This window comes from Tachysurus fulvidraco, chromosome 5 (assembly GCF_022655615.1).
Source record: "Tachysurus fulvidraco isolate hzauxx_2018 chromosome 5, HZAU_PFXX_2.0, whole genome shotgun sequence".
Classification (NCBI taxonomy): domain Eukaryota; kingdom Metazoa; phylum Chordata; class Actinopteri; order Siluriformes; family Bagridae; genus Tachysurus; species Tachysurus fulvidraco.
This window is the reverse complement of record NC_062522.1, coordinates 3404019-3424018: the sequence shown is the minus strand read 5'-3', so window position 1 is coordinate 3424018 and position 20000 is coordinate 3404019. Positions and strand designations below refer to the sequence as shown.

Here is a 20000-nt window from a genome sequence, read left to right as displayed (position 1 = left end):
CATACACATTCACGCACATTTTCTTTGGAAGAAGAATTTCAGACATCTTTCTGTAGGCTTCGTTCAGCGTGACCTGCTTTCATTCCCTGCTTCTCTGTTCAGTATTCACATGTTTGTCTGCTCTCTGAGTCTGGAGGTGAACATGTAAAGCTGGAGAATTTCTGAGCTGCACGCCGAGACATTCATCCAGCACACAGCTGACCAGAGAGATGCTGCTGACATCAAACGTCACAAGACTGAGATCAGGGGTGGGAAAAGTTCAGAGAAAGTGTACTTAAGTCAAAGTAGAAGTTTGGAGGCGACATTTAAAGGCGCTCAAATATTTGGTGTTTAAAAAGAAAAGGAGCTAATTAACAAAAACGTTCAGCTAGCTAAGGAGTTAATCAACAAAAACATTCAGCTAGCTAAGGAGCTAATTAAAACGTTCAGCTAGCTAAGAAGCTAATTAACAAAAACGTTCAGCTAGCTAAGGAGCTAATTAAAACGTTCAGCTAGCTAAGAAGCTAATTAACAAAAAAGTTCAGCTAGCTAAGGAGTTAATTAACAAAAACGTTCAGCTAGCTAAGAAGCTAATTAACAAAAAAGTTCAGCTAGCTAAGAAGCTAATTAACAAAAAAGTTCAGCTAGCTAAGGAGCTAATTAAAACGTTCAGCTAGCTAAGAAGCTAATTAACAAAAAAGTTCAGCTAGGTAAGGAGTTAATCAACAAAAACATTCAGCTAGCTAAGGAGCTAATTAAAACGTTCAGCTAGCTAAGAAGCTAATTAACAAAAACTTTCAGCTAGCTAAGGAGCTAATTAAAACTTTCAGCTAGCTAAGAAGCTAATTAACAAAAAAGTTCAGCTAGCTAAGGAGTTAATCAACAAAAACATTCAGCTAGCTAAGGAGCTAATTAAAACGTTCAGCTAGCTAAGAAGCTAATTAACAAAAACTTTCAGCTAGCTAAGGAGCTAATTAAAACTTTCAGCTAGCTAAGAAGCTAATTAACAAAAAAGTTCAGCTAGCTAAGGAGTTAATCAACAAAAACATTCAGCTAGCTAAGTAGCTAATTAAAACGTTCAGCTAGCTAAGAAGCTAATTAACAAAAACTTTCAGCTAGCTAAGGAGCTAATTAAAACTTTCAGCTAGCTAAGAAGCTAATTAACAAAAAAGTTCAGCTAGCTAAGGAGTTAATCAACAAAAACATTCAGCTAGCTAAGGAGCTAATTAAAACGTTCAGCTAGCTAAGAAGCTAATTAACAAAAACTTTCAGCTAGCTAAGGAGCTAATTAAAATGTTCAGCTAGCTAAGAAGCTAATTAACAAAAACGTTCAGCTAGCTAAGGAGTTAATCAACAAAAACATTCAGCTAGCTAAGGAGCTAATTAAAACGTTCAGCTAGCTAAGAAGCTAATTAACAAAAACTTTCAGCTAGCTAAGGAGCTAATTAAAACTTTCAGCTAGCTAAGAAGCTAATTAACAAAAAAGTTCAGCTAGCTAAGGAGTTAATCAACAAAAACATTCAGCTAGCTAAGGAGCTAATTAAAACGTTCAGCTAGCTAAGAAGCTAATTAACAAAAACTTTCAGCTAGCTAAGGAGCTAATTAAAACTTTCAGCTAGCTAAGAAGCTAATTAACAAAAAAGTTCAGCTAGCTAAGGAGTTAATCAACAAAAACATTCAGCTAGCTAAGGAGCTAATTAAAACGTTCAGCTAGCTAAGAAGCTAATTAACAAAAACTTTCAGCTAGCTAAGGAGCTAATTAAAATGTTCAGCTAGCTAAGAAGCTAATTAACAAAAACGTTCAGCTAGCTAAGGAGTTAATCAACAAAAACATTCAGCTAGCTAAGGAGCTAATTAAAACGTTCAGCTAGCTAAGAAGCTAATTAACAAAAACTTTCAGCTAGCTAAGGAGCTAATTAAAACGTTCAGCTAGCTAAGAAGCTAATTAACAAAAACTTTCAGCTAGCTAAGGAGCTAATTAAAATGTTCAGCTAGCTAAGAAGCTAATTAACAAAAACGTTCAGCTAGCTAAGGAGTTAATCAACAAAAACATTCAGCTAGCTAAGGAGCTAATTAAAACGTTCAGCTAGCTAAGAAGCTAATTAACAAAAACTTTCAGCTAGCTAAGGAGCTAATTAAAACGTTCAGCTAGCTAAGAAGCTAATTAACAAAAAAGTTCAGCTAGCTAAGGAGTTAATCAACAAAAACATTCAGCTAGCTAAGGAGCTAATTAAAACGTTCAGCTAGCTAAGAAGCTAATTAACAAAAACTTTCAGCTAGTTAAGGAGCTAATTAACAAAAAGTTCAGCTAGCTAAGGAGTTAATCAACAAAAAGTTCAGCTAGCTAAGGAGTTAATCAACAAAAAGTTCAGCTAGCTATAAGGTTTAATAACTCTTGCAGTTACTTATAGCTTCTCTAAATTCTTGTACTTTTTCTGTCACTGCTGCTGAATTGTACAGAACATTCTCATTACACTTAGGTTTAAAATCCAGTTTAAATGAAGTCACATTAATAATAATAATAATAATAAAATAAGTTAATTTAATATAATGATCTAAATGACAAAAACAGAACTAGTTTCAGAGCTTTCAGTTCCAGTATTGAGGGTGAGAATGAAGAAGTGTTTTTAGAGAACATGTAAATATTAATACTCGGTAGTGTTTACACCGCTTTAGTGAAGTGTAAGTATAGTAGAAAAAAGTGCAGCTCCTCTGTATTTTCCACCCCTGGATCCTGGACATTCCACATGATGTTGAGATGTGATTTGTATATGAGATGTATATATTTCCCATCACCTGCTGCAGCACATGTGCTTCAGGATTAGTTCGGTATCTCTCTTCACTCCAGTGTTTACGTCTCCCTCTCATATCACTAGCAAACATTCCCACGCCACGTCATCTGTTTCCCCCAGATATGAGCGACGTGCACAGCTGCGACTCCGCCCCCTACACCCCAGTGTGATGATGACTCACGCTTTCACGTCACACTGCTGTGTCCACATCATATCTCCTGAGCACCGAATGACCCGCCAGTGCGTGCAGCTGCTAATTAAATAAACAAATAAAATGCTCCTTTGACATCTACGTCAGAAATCTGAGCCATAAGCGAAGAACTGAATCTGAGAATGCGGTCCTTCTTGTCCTGTAGATTCCCCTCACAGGAGATCGGACACCAGGACGGTCGGATCCCTCGCCATAGAAACGAGAAACGTCGAGCTGTTACTTTCCTCACGATTACACTGAAAACCTTAACATAAGAAATCTGTTGAAAAGTTTATAAAAGTTAACATTTTTGTAAATTCATTCGTTATTTTTGCCTTTTATGAAAATATAGCAAAAGCAACCATTGAATAAGTTTCAGAAATGATATAAAAATGATAAATAAATTATAGATACTATATATATGATATCTATATACATTGAATTGCATAAAAAAATTAGGTTAATTATCTTTATAACGCACTTTATTTCAACACAAAATACTAAAAAATCATCTGTACGTGAAAGAATAAAGTAATCGTCATTATTAGAATTTGATTTGTGTATAAACGATGACTATAAAACGAACTATTAGAAAATTACGACAAAGCTAAACATACAAAACCTGGATAGCTAGCTAAAAGAACGAGTTAAAAAAAATTTACCTAGCTAGCTAATTTATCTAGTGGAATTACAGAATAAAATTAATCAGACTTTACATGAACTTAATTACAGTAATGGACCAGCATTTCGTCCAGGGTTTATTCCTGCCTCACGCCCAGGGTTCAGAAACTTTCCCCTTAATGGATGTGATATAAATAGATTTTAATAACATTTATTAAAGCCATTATCAGTTTTGTGATGTTTTTGGATTGATGGACAATTATTATTATTATTTTTTTATTATTAGTGTCTTTCCATACCATTTTTTCATTGCGTTTCGTTTAGATGAAGTTCCTGTTTTTTTTCTTTTATAAAAATATGGGAACAGAAACTTTATGACGTACAATAGTCTGTATCTTAGGGAAAGTGAAAGTTTTGTTTATCTTTGCTCTCGTCGTCAACACGAAGTGTTACTTTTGTTTAGAAATGGTACAGAACTGAACGCTTAACACCATCGCTTAAATCTTTGGGGTTTATTTTATTGGGCGCTGTTACTTTTGTTATTAACACAGAAAACGTTCAGAAGATCGCGAGTTCGAATCCTGATGATGTTTCTGAGAAAATTGAGATTTTGTTAATAAGAGTTGATGAACAGCTATAATAGCCTTACGATACTCTTATGACAGAGCTATGTAGATCACCTTATGTAAAGTGTAATATTTCTGTGTGTAGCCAGTCGTGAGCGAGTGTATGTGGAAGAGGGTAGAGAGAAGTTAGTGTGTTCTTAGCGTGTGCTTAAGATACAAACGCGGTCGGTCGGTCCGCCATGTCTCAGATGAAGCAGGTCTTCACCACCTTCTGCTCCATGGCTGTGGTCTGACGGAGAAGAGCTGGATGGCGGTGTGAAGCTCTTGCGTGAGATTCCTCATGTGAACACACCTTGTGTTGAGCAACCATCCTGATGCGTTAATCCAAACCGAGAAAGAACATCGATCGTCATCTCTTCTCTCAGCAGTTTAAAGCTAGAACATCATGTCAGGAGAAAGCTGTGTTCCAGAAAGGAAACAAAAACAGATTGTAACTTTTCACACTCAGCTTCATCTCTATAACCTTCATTTCTTCTTCTTTTTTTATTTCTTTTTTTTTTTCATGTTTCCTTACCTTATCGGTGGACGATCGCAGACCAGAAAGCAAACCGTGAAAACATCCTCATCCTCATGCTGTCAGTCATTTCACATTTGACTTCAGAAATGTCTCGATGAAGCTGACGCTGTCATGGTTACTTGCACTTTGGACTTCTGGGATGGAACTGGATCCAGCTCCGACTCGAACCGACTTCCTGCAGCTGTTGTTCCGGAGGCGTCCAGACCGATCCGACGGATTTGTACATATGTCTAGGTTTCTTCTTCTCCCGTAGCTGTCGGCTTGTCCCCCGCCGTCCCGCATGTGTTCGTCTCCGTCCGAATATACTCCGTAACGAGGGATGCCATGTTGAATGTGTGTGATGTATCTATCTACCCAGACGACAGCGTCGTCACTTATTACTCCTTATAACGTGTGAAAATGCACTCCAGCCTGTCTGATGATGATTTAAAAAAAAGTGTATGCATTAAAGACACGTGTACATTACGAACCATATATCAATGTATTCGACTGGTTTACAGTAGCAATATGTTAACGAGGAGGGAATTGCTTTGTTACCGAATAAAATCAGAGACGACGTTTACAAAAAAAACTCTCTTTATTTACAAAATGTTTTCATAAATAACTTTTTTTTCTCAGAGCGAGTTCTTCGACTCGACGTAGTTCGTGTTAGTTCATGATACGAGATGTTCTTAATACTGTCACCATGGTAACTCAAACGTTCGGTAACACCTCGCTTGTTTACAGAGCAGTGTTCATAAAGCTACATGACCGCTGACAAACCTACATAGCTGTTTATAAAGGCATGCTTCGTGTGACATGAGCTTATCTTATGACACTAAAGCATCATAATTAGACTGTAATAACATACAGTAGCTATGTGTTTTTTAAGTAAAGCAAGGATCATACTATGAAGACTTATGACAAGTCGTTACATGTAATAACACAGCTATAGATTTTATCAATCTCTCATAATTTGCTTTATAACATTTCCATCACTGCCTATGATCATGAATTAGAGCTTTTTTCTATATATATTTTAATTAAATGTATTTATTTATTTATTTATTTACAAAGTATTGCCTTTACGACCACCTTTGTCCACTTCATGACACTGTTATGACGGTGCTAGGATAAGTTTTGCTTATAAGCCTTTTGTGAACTCCTATGCTCATGTCACAACACCATTATAACAGTCCTGTGTATTTTTGTTCTCTGGCCCTTAAGTAAATATTCACATACTGTCTTTAAGTTTATGAACACCTATGACAGCATCATAACATGACTCTGACTCTTTAATTATACTTTAATTAATTAAAAGTTAATTTTCATATTTCTGCTTATAACATCTTTATGAATACCTATGACCATGACACATTTAGGTAAATTTTTTCTAGCCTTTTAAGCAGAGTTTTATTTTTGCTCACAGTATTTCATGAGCGCCTACGACATGTCGTGACAGGGCTATTTACTGTATGTTCTGAGTCACTCTGTAATGTTTCTACTTATAACATTTATACAAATACATATGACCGTAATAATTCTGTTCTAACAGTGTTATGTAGATTTTGGCCAGAATCATCATCAGGACAGATGATGCGAATTTCTATGAAGCCACGTAAATGTCTATGTAAGCTTATGAGACTTAACCTTATGAACACTGCTCATAAGTATCGTGTTACGGAACATTCAGATGATTGTCCGACATATTTGTGCTGAGGTTTGTTCTCAGCCACAAATCGTACACAGAATTTAATGGAATGCTTATGCTGCATTATTAAGTGTTTATAAACATGTCTTTTCAGGAGGTTTCTAAAAAGAATGTGGTGTAAACAACCATTGATTCCTGGTGTTTGTAAAAGTTAAAGTGTGAAATGGCACTCATATCACAGGCTCAACACGCACACACACACACACACACACACACACACACACACACAGAATAAACCCCAGAGCCCTGAGCTCTATGTCCTGCAGCTGATGACGGGAAGAGGAGCGTTAGTCGCTGGTCAAACATGGCCGACAGCCAACACACACATATGGCCAGCTCGGTCACCTCCCAGGCGTCTCAGCTTCACTCGTCATAGTTAGTGTTTAAACTCCTCCATGTTATTGTCAGTGTCCTCGGAAGCCTCTCGTCTCCTTGGTGTCGGACTCGGACCGGCACCGCTGTGGAGCTTCTGCTCTTAGACTGGAACTGTTCCTAGTGTCAATCCTCCACAGATCGGTGAAGGACAGTGTTCCTGTCTCTCACTGTAGCTTCACTTTGGCCTGGTCTCTTTTCTCACTCTCCTCGTTCCTCTCTTTAGGCTTCTGAAGCAAACACACACACATACACACACACACACACACACACACACAATCGTTTAGTGCCTATGAGCTCATATAATGACTCACCAAGACGATCCTGCTGCGCTGGAACACCAGATAATAACAAACACCAGATCAAGCAAAGTTTATCATACAGACTAGAATAATCTTCTACAATAGAGTGAAGCAGAAATTAGACTAACTACATTAACCCTTTTTCCCAGTACACTGGTGCTCCAGTCTGCTGGTGGAACAGGAATACAATTATGGGATGTTTTTCAATCAGTATGAAGAAGCGTATGATGTCATGTCTGTGTGTCTGATCTAAAGTGAGTCAGGACTCTGTCGTTCTTTCGGTGTGTTTTAGACGTGTGTTTGTTCCTCTGTTGATGATCTCACACTGAATTTTAGTGTTGAAGAGAAATCTGAGCTGCTTTTTAGATGAACAAACACTCGGAGCTTCTCAGAGAACAGAAGTGAGTTTGATATCGACGTTTACACATTTTTCTTTTTAAACGATCACCTCTAGTGTTATAGAGAAAAACAGAAATAGTGATGAAACTCTATAAATTCTTAAAGTCCTGAGTGTCTACTTTCATACGAGCTTCATATTAACACCACTGTGGAGTGAGACGCGAGGAAGACGTCCGGTCATCGACATGGAGGAAATACATTTTTTGGCTTTTGGGAAAAAGTGCTAAATATAATAAGAAATAAAATTATAAATAAAGTGTAAAGTACAGATTATAGTCTTCTATCTGAAGTAAGATGCATATACAGTAAAGTGTTAAGTCAAGTGAAAGTGAAAGTGACGTGACGTAAGGCTAAGTACGGTGACCCATACTCAGAATTTGTTCTCTGTATTTAACTCATCCAAAGTGCACACAGCAGTGAACACACACACACACACCGTGAACACACACACACGAAGCAGTGGGCAGCCATTTATGCTGCAGCACCCAGGGAGCAGTTGGAGGGGTTCGGTGCCTTGCTCAAGGGCACCTCAGTCGTGGTATTGCCGGCCCGAGACTCGAACCCACAACCTTAAGGTTAGGTTTCAAACTCTCTAACCATTAGGCCACGACTTCCCCCAACCTTCAACCTTCATATGGTTGCATTAAGACCTACATAGGATCTTTATGACAGCTGCACATATGTTCATAAGTGATTAATCCAACAACATGTCCAACAATAAAAATATTTAAATATTTATATATATATTTATTTTATATATTTATATATATATATTTATATATATATAAAGTAAAAATATTTCCAGGTGTATCTTTCCAGCTGTGGTGAATCATTTGGGCAGAAGAAACAAAACTGTAAAATGTAAGTCACTCTGGATAAGACGTTCTGCTAAATGCTGTAAATGTAAACAAATCAGCCACAAAGGCCTGAGCTCATGAATCTTTTTTGTTGTTGTTGTTGTTCGCAATAAAACAAACCCAAAATATAAAAAACATCATGCTGGTATTCAACATTTGTTCATTTCTACATCCAGCTTCACGTCATTTTTGTTTCTTTTCCCTCCATGAAACACTAGTGAAGAGAATTTCAGCTCTTTTCAGTGAGTCATCTCTGTGAGTCGACTCTTAAATGACTCACTGCCACTGTTCAGTCCATAATCATTAATGTATTAATTTGCATCTCTCTCTCTCTCTCTCTCTCTCTCTCTCTCTCTCTTGCTCTCTCTCGCTCTCTCTCTCTATTCAAATCCACAGTGAAAACCAAAATTCCCTGGAATTACTCGTCACCATTTAGTCCCTCATCCGAACAGTACAAAATTCCTAAGAGGAGAATTTTTTCTTCATGATGTATAAACTCAGAGGACTGTACATTTATATTGTCCCTGTGATGCTGGACTTACAAGCAGGTCTCCATGTAAACTAGGTTAGACAGTTAGTTAAGACTAGATAGGCCTGTTGTCACGGTTACGATGAGCTATTTTTTTTTCTCAGCACCTAATGCACTCGGGTACGTTTCTTTTTCTGGAAGGAATCTGAAATAAATCATGATAAAATGCCAGATCAGCGTTTTCCTCCTCTCATCATTTCAGAACAAGAGTAAAGGTGATGCTGAGATCTCCTGCGATCCACTGGAAGAGTTATTTGCATATATGAAATACCGACACGTGCGGTGTGTAAAAGGTTTACGTGGCGCGTCCTTGAGAAAGAGTCATTACCATGGAGACGGGGTGAGAGAAGCGGTTACACTCCTGCCAGCTTTACCGCCGACTCTCGCGTCCTGCTGTGACAGACGTCACGTCACTCTGTCACATTTCACAGCTGGGTCACGGCTCTGTATACAGATGTAAATGGCACATCTGGGCCAGAGCCTTTTTAGTTTTATTGCTTGTATCTTCAGAGACGTTGGAGCGTGTTTAGATTTTTTATTTATATTTCAGGGTGTTATTCTGAATCCTGTAAGATCGCAGAGGAACAGAGAAGGAGAGACGTTACACATAAGTAGTGTGAAGCCACAGAACATTCTGTTCATGTGGTTTTGGTGACAAAAGCAGCCACAGACGAGCGAGTTACACAACTGGAAACAGATCCGTCACATTATTATTCTGCATAATGTCAGGAAAACTGCAGTAAACCGAATAAACTCCTTCTTTAGATCACAGATCCACTTCTTCTCTACTTTTAACCCTAACTGAAGTCTAGGAGAAATCTTTTTGGTGTGTAATCAATGATCTGACGTGATGGTGATAAAGAAGTCTTGTTTTCTTTTTAAACGCCTCTCTGACACAGGATATGCTTTCTTTTATATTACGCCTCGAGCTCCTTTTACTTTTTACTCCTTTGTTCTCTCTATGAGAGTCTTTTCCTCTCGCTGTCACCTCGGGCCTACCTGCGCTTTTCAGCTTAATGTCTGCATGCTGACAAAGTGGTTTAGATTTAAATGTGTAAGGAATAAACCGCTCATATAAACGTGTCACGCTGTTACAGAACGGCGTTACAGTCACAAACCGTCTCACTTCTCTCAGAGACCTCACCGTCGGTACGACGACGAGGTCAGAAGTGTGTCATAAGAAGGTCGTACTTTTTATCCATTTAGAGTTATAATGGATGTTGTGGAAGGACTACAGAACAATACACCTGTTTACAGAAAACGACACTGCATCCGTCATTACACGCAATCCGCTATGTGGAATGTCCACCGTTACTATAGAAACCATAACTCAATGACTCAATGAAGGTGTTGATTAGTTCTCTTCTCTATGACAGTATTTCTGAGACTAGCGCAGGTTTCTGTTATAACGTGTCGTACGATATACGTTTTTTTTTTATCGCTGATACGATGATACGTTCCGGAAGTATGAAGATGTTCACTGAACATTTCCAGGAGGACTTTCCATTGTCTCCTTTCTTAACTTTAAAAGTGAGAGAAAGAAAAGAGAGGATTTAAAAAGGATGTTCACAGCTGCTAAAACTAGGATTGGGAATTAACTTGTTTGTAAACTTGTTTGAACAGAATTAAGCTTAATGTACTTACTGTACGCTCTCTTACTTCTGCTCCAGGTTCCTCTTCTCGTATCCCAGGTGGCGCATCACCTCGCTGCAGGAAGCCTCCACCTGCCCCACCTGATCCACACTCAGCCTCTCTCTCCAGGCAAATATGGCTTCCTTGGCGTCCCTCGCTGAGATGAGGAAGGGCCGGTCTGAAGAGTATCCCTGCCCTCGCGTCATGTTCATCACAAACCTCTCCAGCTCTGGAGACGTGCTCAGGTTGGCGAAGCGGTAAAGTCGGTGCAGCTCGTTGATGGGATGAAGCACTAGGTCCTCATAGCGGATCTGCAGGTAGTTGCGCTTAAGCCACGGAGGTGCGCCGTTCACCAGGAGCATATCCCCGAGCCAGTAGTCACAGATCAGCTCCATGGCACCGGCTACATAGCTCTCGGCGCGGTTCACACGGTTCCCAGGTGAGAGCAGGCGCTTGTATTTGTCACTCTGCTTCTTGCTCCGGAGAACCTGGATGCTTTCTCGCACCAGTGCCTGCTTGGACTTGAGCCTGGAGTTGTGTACGGCTCGGGGATCCCTGAAGAGCTGAATGATCTGCAAATTGAGTGTAGGATCTCGCACCAGGGGCACCAGCACTCCCAGGTCTAACACTCTAACATCCTTAATAACCACCACGGGATATTTCTTGCACTCCCTCTCCAGCTCTCGGATGTCTCTGGGCGCGCACTTGGCGCACTCGTCTCCTTGCACCAGTCCCACCTGGGACTTTTTGTACGCCGCGCACAGAGGCTGAGAGCAGATCACCTTGTTAGTCTTCCAGCCGAAAATGAACGAGGTGCTGATGTTGGCGGTGCCCGCGTACAGCCTGAGCACAGAGAAGTCGCAGCGGAACAGAGAGTTCATCATGTCCCGCACTGCGCCCTGCAGACTCCCCGCGTCCCCCGGATACAGCGCCTGCCACATGTTCCACATCGGCTCGTACAGGTAGAACACATCCGGGTGCTGGTTAAACAGCTCCCCCAGGAAAGACGATCCCGTCCTCCATGTCGCGTGGAGATAGATGTGCGTTTTGGTGCGGTTCCTGTTTGCTCCGCTGTCCTCCGCGGACTCGCTGGAGTTCCACAGCGTCAAGCTCTTCTCCAGGTCCGGACACCGCTGCTGCTGCTGCCGGCGCGGCTCCGGAGCTCCATGACGCACCTGAGCAGATTTACTGTGAAGGTCCAACACGTACGGGATGAGGAGCAGAACCACGGAATAGCCGAGGATCAGGAGGAGATACTTCTTCTGCAGACGCCGTTTCATTTCCTCCGCGATCCCCAGCGCTGTCTCTCCTCTCCTTTACTCTGTCTCTCCTTTTCTCTGTCTCTCCTTTAATCTGCCTCTCCTCTCCTTTACTCTCTTCTTCCTTTAGCTCCTCTACACCAACACCATCTGCCCCAAGAGCTGGAGAGATCTGGGGGCGTGGAAACGTGTAAAGAAACCACGCCTATAAACAAAAAACTTCATCATGACTACGCCCCCTGACGGTGAAATAAAAAAACGCCAGAAGTTTAATTGTAATTAAATTTGCCTTAGAATTAAATTATGATAATAATTACACTGTATTAATTTAAATAAAAATTATGCAGTTTCCTGGAGGAAACCTTTATAAGGTTTATAAAGCCTTTATAAAGCCTTTATAAAATGTGAATGTGAAGTGACATACGGCTAAGTACGGTGACCCATACTCAGAATTTGTTCTCTGCATTTAACCCATCCAAAGTGCACACACACAGCAGTGAACACACACACCGTGAACACACACCCGGAGCAGTGGGCAGCCATTTATGCTGCGGCACCCGGGGAGCAGTTAGGGGGTTCGGTGCCTTGCTCAAGGGCACCTCAATTGTGGCCGGCCCGAGACTCAAACCCACAACCTTCGGGTTACGAGTCAGACTCTCTAACCATTAGGCCACGACTGTAGCATCGCATACAGGCGATCACGAACTACAAGACAGCTTCAAAAGAAGTGCCAAAGAAGTCTACAGTTTCCTGCCTCAATGATTATCGTCCTGTCGCACTCACATCCATTGTAATTAAGTACTTCGAAAAGCTCATCATGAGGAAAATCAAGACCCAGTTACCACCCTCACTGGACCCCCTACAGTCCGCGTGTCGTCCAAACCGCTCCACGGACGATGCCATTGCCACGGCCCTTCATTTAGCCCTCACCCACCTGGACATTAAAGACACTTATGTATGAATGCTGTATCCTACATAGACTTTGGTTCAGCATTCAATACAATCATCCTTCAGCACATGATTGAGAAGCTGAGCATGCTGGGACTAAACACCTCCCTCTGCTCCTGGATGCTGGACTATCTGACAGGGAGACCTCAGTCAGTCCGGATCGGGAACATCATCTCCAGCACCACCACACTGAACACTGGAGCCCCTGTCTCTGAATGGTGATAAAACTAAAGAGATGTTTGTTGACTTCAGGAGAGCACAGAGCGACCACTCTACACTGAACATCGACAGATCATCTGTAGAGATCGTCAAGAGCACCAAATTTCTTAGTGTTCATCTAGCGGAGAACCTCACCTGGTCACTCAACACCAGCTCCATCACCAAGAAAGCCCAGCAGCGTCTCTACTTCTTACAAAGGCTGAGAAAGGCACACCCCCCCCCCCCATCCTGACCATGTTCTACAGAGGGACCATTGAGAGCATTCTGAGCAGCTGCATCACTGTCTGGTTTGGGAACTGTACGATCTCAGATCGCAAGACCCAGAGCGGATAGTGAGGACAGCTGAGATCATGGACACTTACACCACACGCTGCATCCGCAAAGTCAACACACACACTTCACCACACACACACACACCCCTCACACAGATTCTTCACCCCCCACACACCCCTCACACACACTATTCACCCCTAACACACCTCACACACTCTTCACCCCACACACCCCTCACCCTCACACACTCTTCACCCCACACACCCCTCACGCCCACACACTCTTCACCACACACACCCCTCACACACTCTTCACCTTCCTGCCGTCTTGAAAAAAGGTACCGAAGCATTCGGGCCTCACGACCAGACTGTGTAACAGTTTCTTCCCACAAGCCATCAGACTCTTTAATAACTGAACTGTACTGTACTGAACACAACACACACACGTGCACATCATGTGTATGGACTGCACAGACCTACACTAAACACACACACTTCCATTATACATCCATCAAAATGTTTACATGCTGTTTACATCCATCAAACTGTTTACACACTGTTTTTGCTCTTTGTACACGATGTCTCACATTTCAGCCGTTTGCTGTTTTGCACAGTACTTTACATTACCTCAGGGACCTGCTTCTATAATACTAATGTGTTCATTCCAGTGTTCCTGCACACGCAATATTGAACATACAGTATTTACGCTGGTCAGCGCTGCTTTTCTGTATTGTCTTGTATTTTTTGTCTGCACTGTCTTTTGTCCTGCACTGTCATGTCTGTCTTGTCCTGCACTGTGTACACCAGGTCACACAGACACACATTTATGTATCTAGGATTAACTTACTAAGTCCTTATAGCGCTGTCTTTGTTCTATATAGCACCCTGATCCTGGAGAAACTTTGTCTCTTGTCTCTTGACTTAATACAGGACACAGGATAAAGTGAAATTATAGCATTTTAATATTCATTTAATATTTTATCCTTAACCTTCACAACCATATAAGACATGCAGTGAAATGTTTTGTCTTTGTATAAAATAGAATTTACAATAAAACAAGAATGTACCAAATAAGGAAAATTAAAATGATAAATAAAATTAAACATAAAAAAAACCCCCAAAAGCTAATATATGAACACAAAGACTAAACCCTCCCACACTACAGGGGGCAATAAAGAGCAGTTAATAAAACCGCCTTTCCCCTAGAGGGCGCAAATGCGCTGTAACGTCTTGGAGTTTCACCACAAAAGACAGAAGTTGTTTATACTTCCATGTAGCTGCTTTATAAACAAAGTGCAGGACAAAAACAGACTATTTAAAGTCTCAGACGCGTTAAATACGGCGCGGGGTTTAATGTAAGAGATTAAGAGCTGAATAAAAGCTAAGGTTATGTTTAACAGTCGCGAGTTTAGCATGTTTGCTAACAGATTAGCATGTGTAGCTGCGGCAGGTGTGTGTGTCAGTGACAGGTGAACACACACACACACACACACACACACACACACACACACACACACACACACACACACACACACACACTCTCTCTCTCTCTCTCTCTCTCTCTCTCTCTCTCTCTCTCTCTCTCTCTCTCTCTCTCTCTCATACTCACACCCACACCCTCATACACATACACACATTCATAGACACACTCACACACATACACTCTCACACCCTCATACATACACACTCTCACACACTCTCATACACTCACACACAGACACACATTCTCATACACGTACACACACACACACACACACACACACACACACTCATATACACACACAGGATGGCGCATTGGACACAACATGAGAAGGATCTGGAGCAGGAGGTGAAGAAGCTCATTGTGCACCTGACTGGGATTGGGGAGGAGGAGGAGAATGAAGAGGACCAGAACTTTCAGATGGCTCTCAAATTTGCCTGGTCCAATTTCAGGTGAGTCTTTGAGTAAGAGAAGTGTGTTTTTATCTGTAAATGTTTCTTATAAAAGCTGAGTGCAAAAGTTTGTACACCCTTGTGGTTTCTTGTTGAAAAATGAGAAATGTTTCAACTTTTCTGCTTTTATTTCACAGGTTTCACCGGTTCCTGGACGTCAGCAGTCACAAAGTGCAGCGCTCCATAAAAGGGTGAGAATTCAGCTGTAAACACTTTGTATATTACTGAGTTTGTTTTGCAGAGGAAAGTGAAGTGTTATAACAGTGTTATAATGATATAAAGTAGGAAACTAAAGTAAGGATGTGAGGTTATAGAGTAAAACCAGCCAGTGATGTCAGAGTCCTGCGTTTTCCCCACAGTGACAGAGTGACACCATAAAAATTAGGTTATCACACGTTTATTTCCACACGTGAAGAGAACTGAACATCCTGACCAATCAGAAGCCAGGGTTCAGCAGCACTGTGGTGTGAATGACCAATCAGAAGCCAGGGTTCAGCAGCACTGTGGTGTGAATGACCAATCAGAAGCCAGGGTTCAGCAGCACTGTGGTGTGAATGACCAATCAGAAGCCAGGGTTCAGCAGCACTGTGGTGTGAATGACCAATCAGAAGCCAGGGTTCAGCAGCACTGTGGTGTGAATGACCAATCAGAAGCCAGGGTTCAGCAGCACTGTGGTGTGAATGACCAATCAGAAGCCAGGGTTCAGCAGCACTGTGGTGTGAATGAGATCATTAGTGTTTTATCAGTTGAGATGAAGATGGTGAAGTGTTGATTCATTACAGGGTTTATGAGAAGCTGATGATACACTCTGACGTGTGTAAAGCTGAGAGCTGGATGAGATTAACCAGCGAGTTCCTGAGTTCTCCTCTCCCTCACACTGAGGGCTGCATGGTGAGATCCTGAGCCTCTCGTCTCGACTGAATCAGCGCGTGCGTCCGTACACAAGCACCTTACCTTTTCTCTTTACTCTCCTTCTCCGTCTCTTCTAGACTGACGTTCATCACAGTATTTTGTTCTTGTTGCTCCTTTTATCCGATTCTCCGTCCAACACGAGCTACACCGAGCGTCCTCGGCTGAGAGAAGCGGGTGAGTTCACGGTCTTTAATGCCTCGCTCGTAACTCTTAATTAATGACATGAACGTTGATGACGTTTGTCTCCCTACAGAGAAAGAGGACAAGATCGACTGGGCGAAGTATCTAATGGAAGGAGAAGATGTGGACACAGGGCCGTTTCCAGACACTCCGGTGAGTAAGCTGAGTCCTGGGTTGTATTATGTGTGTGTGCGTTAATCCAGACCATGACTTTAATTTATTACCCATGAAGAAAAGTCGCGTAACAGATTGTCAGTGCTGGAGCTCACGAGCGTAAAGTATTATTTTATTCAGGAGTGGTCCGAAGACGAGAGCGAGGAGGAAGAGAGTCAGCAGCCCATCAGCAGAGAGGATTCTGGGATCCAGGTGGACAAAACGCCGCAGGAAGATCAGCAGCAGCACGAAAAGATGGTGCAGGTCACCTGGGCAGGTAAGAGCACTGGTTCAGTGAAACACAGCAGAGTGCATCAGGACGCTGAAAACGTGTGTGTTACAGTGGGACAACCGGACTCCAGGGCGTGGCTGGAGCGGCACGTGGTGACGCCGTACTGGGTTCCTCACTCGTCACGCTTCCCTCACAGCCTCCACCTGCACTCCAACCTGCTGAACGTCTGGTGAGAAGAAGCCTCCTAACTACCTACAGCCATCTACCATTACTCCTGTATTCCAACATTTTATCAATGACGACTGAAACATAACATTTCTATCCATTTAGTGTTACGGTAAAAGTTTTATCAGGAGCTGTTACCATAGAAACACTGATACGCCAGAACGAGCGTTTTCAAACGAACCTGTGGTTTTCAGCTGCACTGCGGAGCGATGAATATTAATGAGCATTAGTAATGAATAGTAATGATCAGCGATGCATATGAGTGAGCTCTGGATGTTTGTTGTCCGTGTGCAGGGATCAGCATCTCTACAACACGGACCCGCTCTATCTGCCCGAGGAGAAAACCTTCGTCACTGAAACACAAGTGATCCGAGAGACTCTGTGGTAATGACAGAGCTCAGTTTAGCTCCTTTAGCTTTTTTTTTAATTCATATCTTTAACACATAACCGAATCGAGTCTGTTTCTCTTTACATTCTCAGGCTTTTATCAGGTGTGAAGAGGCTTTTTATATTTCAGCACCATGACGGAAAAATCGGCGTGAGGAACGACGTAGCGGTCACGCACTTAACCAACGTGAGCAACGACACGGCTTCAGCCTGATTTATTTACGTGTTTGTATGGATTTCATTTTATTTATTTATTTTTAAGTACTATTATTTTTTTTAGTTTTATAAAGAATCGGAAAAAAAAAACAACTGTAGGTCAGGTTAATATAATAAACATTAAACTTTACTTATGTAGAATATTATTGCTTATAAATAAAAGATTAATAAAATGCTGCTTGTCTTGTTAAGGGCAGCAACTGTCTGCTACAGAAACACATTAAAATAAAGTAAATAATATTTTGTTCTGTACAAAATTCTGGAGTTACCGAGAGCACAAACACTAAAAGCAGCTTCATTGCTTGTTTTTTCCACGTGTCCACAGAGTGACAGATTATTAGGTACACCTACAATAAGGTATTAGCACGTTCGCCTCACACCTCCAGGGTCGGGGGTTCGATTCCCGCCTCCGCCTTGTGTGTGTGGAGTTTGCATGTTTCCTCCGGGTACTCCGGTTTCCTCCCCCGGTCCAAAGACATGCATGGTAGGTTGATTGGCATCTCTGGAAAATTGTCCGTAGTGTGTGAGTGTGTGAGTGAATGAGAGTGTGTGTGTGCCCTGTGATGGGTTGGCACTCCGTCCAGGGTGTATCCTGCCTCGATGCCCGATGACGCCTGAGCACAGGCTCCCCGTGACCCGAGAAGTTCGGATAAGCGGTAGAAGATGAATGAATGGTTGTGTATAAGCTCACAGCCCAATGGAGCTCATAGCCCAACGCACCACCTTATAATATCTTTGTCACTCTTGTGAATTGCAGGACTGCTTGCGCTCCGTCCTGGAGCACGTCGCGGCGTACGGCCAGGCGGTGTTCCGTCTTCAGAAGTTCATAGATGAAGTGAGCGGTCACGGCACAGAGCCGTGTCCTCCGGGCCTCGGCACTTCCTCCTCTTCGTCCTCCAAGAAGAGCTCAGAGCCTCCATTCAGGACCTACCAGGCGTTTGTGTGGGCGCTGTACAAGTACTTCAGCAGCTTTAAGGAGGAGCTCGCGGCTATCGAGAGAGACATCATCAGTAAAGGTGAGTTTAAAGACCGGCTGATATTTACATGGCGTCAGGGTTTTTTATTCCGCTTGTTTTTTAATAACGTTTGGCAGCGTGATGTGATGTAACGTCGGTGATGAGAAATGTGTTGAAACTCCTTAATAACTGAACAGAACTGTACTGAGCACAACACACACACACACACACCAACACACACACACACACACCAACACACACACACACACACACCAACACACACACACCAACACACACACACACACCAACACACACACACACACACCAACACACACACACACACCAACACACACACACACACACACCAACACACACACACACACCAACACACACACACACACCAACACACACACACACACCAACACACACACACACCAACACACACACACACACACCAACACACACACACACACACCAACACACACACACCAACACACACACACACACAACACACACACACCAACACACACACACACCAACACACACGCCAACTGTATGGACTGCACAGACCTACACCCCTCACACACACACTCTTCACCCCACACATCCCTCAAACACACTCTACCCTCACACATCCCTCACACACACTCTTCACCCTACACATCCCTCACACACACTCTTCACCCTACACATCCCTCACACACACTCTTCACCCTACACACCCCTCACACACACTACCCTCACACATTCCTCACACAAACTCTTCACCCCACATACACCCCTCACACACGCTGTTCACCCCTAACACTCCTCACACACACACTCTTCACCCCACAGAACCCTCATACACACTCTTCACCCCTCACACACACACTCTACCCTCACACACCCCTCACACACACTCTTCACCCCTCACACACACTCTTCACCCCACACACCCCTCACACACACACTACACTCACACATCCCTCACACACACTCTTCACCCCACACACCCCTCACACACACACACTCTTCACCCCTCACACACTCTTCACCCTCCTGCCATCTGGAAAAAGGTACAGAAGCATTCGGGCCTCACGACCAGACTGTGTAACAGTTTCTTCCCACAAGCCATCAGACTCCTTAATAACTGAACTGTACTGAACACAACACACACACACACACAGACACACAGACACACACACACACACACACACACACACACACACACACACACACACACACACACACACACACACACTTCCATTATACATCCTATCAAACTGTTTACACACTGTTTTTGCTCTTTGCACATGATGTCTCACATTTCAGCCGTTTGCTTTACATTACCTCAGGGACCTGCTGCTATAATACTAATGTGTTCATTCCAGTGTTCCTGCACACGCAATATAGAACATACAGTATTTACGCTGGTCAGCGCTGCTTTTCTGTATTGTCTTGTATTATTTGTCTACACTGTCTTTTGTCCTGCACTGTCTTGTCCTGCACTGTGTACACCAGGTCACACAGACACACTTTACACCCGGTCACTTCGTGTGTCGTCTCTGATCCCATAGCTATCTGATGTGTTAAAACTGTCCCATTTACATCAGACCACATA

At 42.5% G+C, this 20000-nt stretch overlaps 2 protein-coding genes across 8 annotated transcripts in view; one reads left to right on the top strand and one right to left on the bottom strand.

The window, feature by feature from the left end:
* The window catches only part of chst7 (carbohydrate (N-acetylglucosamine 6-O) sulfotransferase 7), a 34190-nt gene extending 22266 nt beyond the window's left edge, over positions 1 to 11924 (bottom strand). Inside the window, exons 1-3 of one of the 6 annotated variants that reach the window (XR_007140562.1) lie at positions 10519 to 11924; positions 9203 to 9440; positions 5284 to 7017 (exon numbers count right to left, since the gene is read on the bottom strand). Coding sequence is in view for 4 of the 6 variants with exons in the window: in XM_047813528.1 (XP_047669484.1) it covers positions 10530 to 11786 (1257 nt within the window). In the remaining 2 variants the exon portion in view is untranslated. The other 5 variants (XR_007140563.1, XM_027157447.2, XM_027157446.2 and 2 more) reach the window with 5 other exon arrangements.
* A 2944-nt stretch (positions 11925 to 14868) lies between these two features.
* tubgcp5 (tubulin, gamma complex associated protein 5) overlaps positions 14869 to 20000 on the top strand; it is a 13294-nt gene continuing 8162 nt past the window's right edge. Inside the window, exons 1-10 of one of the 2 annotated variants that reach the window (XM_027157502.2) lie at positions 14869 to 15136; positions 15274 to 15327; positions 15919 to 16027; positions 16126 to 16222; positions 16302 to 16381; positions 16523 to 16658; positions 16725 to 16842; positions 17133 to 17222; positions 17319 to 17412; positions 18199 to 18457. In XM_027157502.2, the coding sequence (XP_027013303.2) occupies positions 14991 to 15136; positions 15274 to 15327; positions 15919 to 16027; positions 16126 to 16222; positions 16302 to 16381; positions 16523 to 16658; positions 16725 to 16842; positions 17133 to 17222; positions 17319 to 17412; positions 18199 to 18457 (1183 nt within the window). In that variant the 5' untranslated portion in view covers positions 14869 to 14990. The remainder of the gene's footprint in view (positions 15137 to 15273; positions 15328 to 15918; positions 16028 to 16125; positions 16223 to 16301; positions 16382 to 16522; positions 16659 to 16724; positions 16843 to 17132; positions 17223 to 17318; positions 17413 to 18198; positions 18458 to 20000) is intronic. The other variant, XM_027157501.2, reaches the window with a different exon arrangement.